This window comes from Glycine max, chromosome 15, assembly GCF_000004515.6.
Source record: "Glycine max cultivar Williams 82 chromosome 15, Glycine_max_v4.0, whole genome shotgun sequence".
In the NCBI taxonomy this organism is placed as follows: domain Eukaryota; kingdom Viridiplantae; phylum Streptophyta; class Magnoliopsida; order Fabales; family Fabaceae; genus Glycine; species Glycine max.
In genome coordinates this window covers 14,903,112-14,908,516 of record NC_038251.2, presented here as the reverse complement: position 1 = coordinate 14,908,516, position 5,405 = coordinate 14,903,112, and the positions used below count along the sequence as shown (strand labels likewise).

The following is a 5,405-nucleotide window of genomic DNA, read 5'->3' as shown; positions in this document are numbered from 1 at the left end:
GAAAATATCTGGTGGGCAGGAAAAAATCTATTGCCTTTCAGAAGTAAAATCTGCAAGTAGCTTTTTCTGAAGAAGCTTCTTCGGGTAGGACAAATTGTTCATCCGGATGATCCTTCTTCCGAAAGAAGGAATTATTTTTTTAATACAAGGGCAATTTTGCCCATTCACCTAATTGCTGGGTGCACCAGCAATGTTGCTGGGTGCACCTAGCATGTCCCCAATTTCATTAGTAACTGGGTTCTTGGTTGGTCCAACAATGATTCTTGCAACCTCCAAAGTCATGGGTATCCATGGAGTTCATTTACATATTACAATTGTTCAGGTGAAACGAAACCCACTTCTTGAAAGTCAGCAAATTGCACGACCATTCAAAGCCTATACTATAGTTGTTTGTGACACCACGGTATAATTTTGTAGGTTGCTCTTCCCCAGGGCATTGTTCCCTTTGTACTCACCAAAGAACATAATACTCCACACGGACATACTCAACACAGCGTCAGTGTGTGCCTTTTATAAATTTGTATCTGTTGAGAAAAAATATACATATTAATAACAAATGCATTTCGTGGCATGTGGATTAAAAGCATCAACATAAATTCTGAAAGAAATTCAAAAAATTTGCAGGGCTATCTTTGGGATGGTGGTTGCATTGCCCATAACAATAATCTACTCTGCGCTTCTTGAATTGTAATAACATCTCTTAGAAAAATAAGTATATATAAATATAGGTGCTATAGTTCCGCATCTACAAGTCACTTACTCACATGATGGATAGCTTGTGCAGCTGTGTGTAGCATTTGAAGTATATACAATCTAAAGAATCACTCCATCAAGTGTCAGCTATGTATATTCGTCGAAGTTAAAATATAAATTCATATAATTTTGGTAATTTATGGTATAACTTTTATAACTCATCATCAATAAAAAAAATCATTATTTACCCAAAATATAATTATTTATTAATTAATCTTATGGTTAGACTCACGAGCCTAAATAAAATATTTGTGTAGTGCTGAAATCCGTTGTAAAGGTTTTATTAGTTATTAGTCACACAAGTGTGAGCTATGTATATTTTTATTTTGGTGCTTGGTGCAAAACTGTAATAGCATTCTAACTTAAACGTTTGTTTTACCGTTTCATTCTATGGGCATGCATTCCGAAGTACCGTATTGTGAGAAGCAACAAATTGTTACATCTCCTAAAACGTCCGTTTAGAGGGTGTTGAATTGAAAAACAAACACAATAGTTCATCGATCAAATCGGTTTATCCAGTCCTAGTTTTTTTATCGATAGAAATACGTAACAATTTTAATTTCAATAGTTTTAAATCAATTAGAGGGGGGGGGTTCTAATATTGGAACTTTTTATATTCCTATACTATATTTATGTGGTGAACGTCACTCCAAAATCTATTTATTAGCCCTCTTGGATTACTAAATTTAACAAACCTAGATTGGAGAGCATGAATAGTATAGGATTTTAAAATATGGTCGTCATAATAAAAGCTCAATGACTAATTGCAGCAAATTGTGAAAGCCATAAAAGCCCTATAGCAATTTCTGTTCTCCGTTACAACAAAATGCAGCTGTAGCTCCTACTATAAAAGCCAAAAGAAAAAACCAGTTCTAGCAAGGAATCCACCAAATCATTCATATACAGTTGGTGTTCCAAGTTTCCAAGAGCAGTAGCAGCCATGTGAAATATAGACTCATATACCCTAGAAAATCTCATGATCGTGTATTATAGCTGACACTTCACTACAAGCACCCAAGATGGTTAGATCAGAATCTTAGAAACAAGAGAAAGAACAAACGATGTTTGGTTAATGTGTTATAACAAGGCATTTAGTTAGACAGATTCGGCCCCGTAATGTCCATCATGGGTGCTGCCATTTTCTTTGCCAAGTTTAGATTTTGGCAAAACAGAAGCCTGTCGAGGAGATGGCTTGTTTGATTGTTGCCTCATATTGAGGTAAGTGTAAACAGACATACCAGCAATAGCTGTGAATGCACCACAGATACTGATTTTGCCAGGATTGGATCCAAAGAGATAATAGTTTCCTAGAAGGAGGACACAGGTCTTAAACTGCCCCAGGACGACGTGGGAGATGGCAGATGTAGCTCTGCAAATTGCAGGGTAAAACCAACCCTCAAAAAGATTAGTAAACCACAATGAATTCAGCCAAACATAAGCCAGATGCACTAATGTTCTGAATGTTACCTAGAAATAGCATCCAAAACATAACACTTAAATACACAAGACGAATGACTTGAATAAATTTGCTACTCCAAAATTCTCAGTAAACAATCTATCATAATATTGTCACAATTTATAAAAATGAAAAAAGTTTACAAGGTTTTGACTCTCAATTCGGGTGTTGTGAACTTGGCCATAGAGTTCAATGTTAGTAACTAATTTCAGCAGATAATCATGCAAGGCATTTAGTGTAAACTTTAGTTGAAAGTAAATGGGTCATCACTCTGTCAGTAATTATCAGGTTGCAAGAGTACTTCTGACATTTGGAAAACATTAGTAGTCTGCAGTACTACTAAAATATAATACAAGTTGAAAAAATATTTTTACTCGTTGGGATCTTAGGTAGATGGTTCAATGAATTTAAAACAATATGTAACTTGGAGATGCTGTTGAGCTAAACCTGAATGAAAAGAAAAAACAGCAGTTGAAAAAAAGAGCAATTATGTTTGAGTTAAGAATATTTAGAACTATAAGCCAAATACTGATGGCCAAAACAAAAAAAAAGTTTCACGGTTTAAATATTTAATAAAACTATAAAAGTAACCTGTAATGTAACCCACCATGACAGTTATATAGACTCTTAACTTCCAAGTGAATGAGAAAAATACATTCACAAGGCCTCAAGAAAAGATAAAGACGGGAGAAGAAACAAAGGTTGTATCAAACGCATATCATGGTTTCTTGGTTCAACTCTTTGGGCTCAGCTAATTAATTGTAACCCACCCCGCCCTGCCCCAAAAAGGGGGGAAGAAAGCTAATTTCTCTTTCAGCATTAATGTATCTTAGGCTATAATAGAACAAGAGTGGCCACTTTATGCTTGGTTGGGCCCTTGGAGGTCAGTACATTCTTAATACAAACATCAGCAATTTGTTCTATAATACACAGCAAATAAAATGATAATCAGGTCGGATCCCTATATATAAAATTCAACAGAATAGGTTCTATCTACTCTACAAGAAATTGAAATTCTTCTCCCAAACAAAATCAAAATTATTCAACAACTAGAAATCTCACTTACCCTAGTGCTAAAGCACCAGACCACTGAAGCAAGAATCCAAGAATAGCTGATGCAAAAATCACCATACTATTGCTAAAGTTCCAATCGAAGGAGAGAACACCTGGAGGGTCTAGGCAGGGTAACATAGCAGCCAGGAAAATCAAAGTAATAGGTGTGGTTTTCCACATTAGCCTGTCAATTAATCCACAGATTAGACAAGATAGAAAGAAATTCTTTGATGTACATCAGAACCAAAGAGTGACAAGGGAGATGAGATGGGAAGTTATAAAGGTTGTAATAATTACTCACGACAAAGCAGTCCAGTTCTCTTGCTGCTGCAGTCTAGACCACAAGATTTTGTTTACAGCACTGGGAACAATCCAAGCCAATGCTACACAAGCACCAAATACATGGAACTGAAGATCAGTCACAGTTGCCACAGCAACACCAATAGATACCACTGTTAATGCTAATGCCTGTAAAGTTTTAAAATTTCTGGTAAGCATCGAAACCTAAGGAGAAAATCACATAAATTAAAAGCCACAAATCAATTGACCCCCCCGCTCTATATAAACGATACAGCACAAAACTTCACAAGTCAATTGCCCCAGAATATAGAGTTCACATATCATTTGTAGCCAGAAAGCATAGGCCAACTAAATCAAGCAAAGCATTTCAAAAGGATGAAGCTAGGGGTTCCTAAAGCAATACATTACAGCCTAATAAATCACAAACACTATAATATGGTCCAGTGGCAAGACTCCTTTAGTCAACCATAATTTTGAAATGCATTCATAGGACCTCAGAAGCACATATAATATCATGTCAAGTGTGAAATGACATTAAATCTACTCTCAGATTTAGTTATCTTCCACAAATATGCAGGTGTAATATAGATGTCAGCATAAAGGAGGGTGTTCACTAGACAGACAGACTTTATAAATAGGTTGCACAATTTGCCTCATATCAAAGGATCGCATCAGCAACTCGATCTATGTTTTAATAAAAGAAGTTCATAGTACAAAATGTGTCCATATTTCATCTGTTTTTATTATATAAAAGTTCGTATTCCTGCTAGAACCGTACATTTCTACTTATTATTATCAGAAATGCATGCAAAACCAAGTAAGTGCATATACCTTTGCGAAAGAAACTTTCTTTCTATACAATACAAATTCTGCCAAAACTATTGATGGTGTCACTGCAATCTTTGCCATCTGATAGAAACCAATGCTGAAGATATAGAAATTAAATTGAGAGTATAAAACAAATATTTCAAATAATAATGTGAATAGTTTGGGTTACCTATTATACTTCAAGCTGACATTAGCAAAGCCAGTGGATAGAGACATAACAAATCCAAGAGTAAATAAAGTAGACAATCGAGTTGATTTTGAGGAAGGAGCAGCCGGAAGAAAAGAAAATGCTTTTAGTATTGCCATTAAGAACCAGCTCACTACGTAGTGAATTAGTGTAAGAAGTATAGGGAATTTGAACTGAACAGTTTGAAGCACCTGAACCAAAACAAGAAAAACCCTAGAAAATCAGCAAATAAAAACCATAATACTTTTTAAATTTCAACAGAAAACACAGCTTAACCAGATAGGAGGTAAAAAGAGAGTAAACAAACCATTTTGTTCATGAAAATAATACCAACTGCAACCAGAAAATTGAAGGAAAGTGCAATAGCTGGACCACATATGCGCTGCTGTTGACGCTTTGCACCTTCAGAGGAACGGAATTGATTAAAGAGAGAAGCTCTCAAGTCTTCCAAAGCTCTTCCTGCAGTTACCAGCAAAAGGTAATAGAAATAAGAGGAAGGTTTCATCATAGATTTACCATAAATAAATAATTAATTAGATGATGATTTAAGTTTGAGTTAACTGTGGAGTGTAAAAGCAAAAGAAAAGCCAATGTTAACCATTAAATCTTCCATGGATGGTCAGGATTAGTTTCAAGTAAAACCAATCAGGGAAATTTGTGTATGATTGTATAATCAAGATTAACCCTTCTTACTTTTCATTTTTCATACTCACACTTGGTAGCCCCCCCCCCCCCCCCGCATAAAAAGTTTTGTGGGATTTTCAGAGGGGGCTTAACAAATTTTTCTCCGCAATTCATTGGGGTTAGGGCAAACGGAGGTTCAAAAAC

At 35.5% G+C, this 5,405-nt stretch overlaps 1 protein-coding gene and 1 pseudogene across 2 annotated transcripts in view; one reads left to right on the top strand and one right to left on the bottom strand.

The window, feature by feature from the left end:
- LOC100794514 (auxin efflux carrier component 2-like) overlaps positions 1-691 on the top strand; it is a 4,476-nt pseudogene extending 3,785 nt beyond the window's left edge.
- An 839-nt stretch (positions 692-1,530) lies between these two features.
- LOC100777499 (nucleotide-sugar uncharacterized transporter 1) overlaps positions 1,531-5,405 on the bottom strand; it is a 10,546-nt gene continuing 6,671 nt past the window's right edge. For both annotated transcript variants that reach the window (XM_003546400.5, XM_006597746.4), the window contains 6 exons: positions 4,885-5,036; positions 4,560-4,768; positions 4,394-4,487; positions 3,564-3,730; positions 3,276-3,446; positions 1,531-2,122 (listed from right to left, as the gene is read on the bottom strand). In XM_003546400.5, the coding sequence (XP_003546448.1) occupies positions 1,849-2,122; positions 3,276-3,446; positions 3,564-3,730; positions 4,394-4,487; positions 4,560-4,768; positions 4,885-5,036 (1,067 nt within the window). In that variant the 3' untranslated portion in view covers positions 1,531-1,848. The remainder of the gene's footprint in view (positions 2,123-3,275; positions 3,447-3,563; positions 3,731-4,393; positions 4,488-4,559; positions 4,769-4,884; positions 5,037-5,405) is intronic.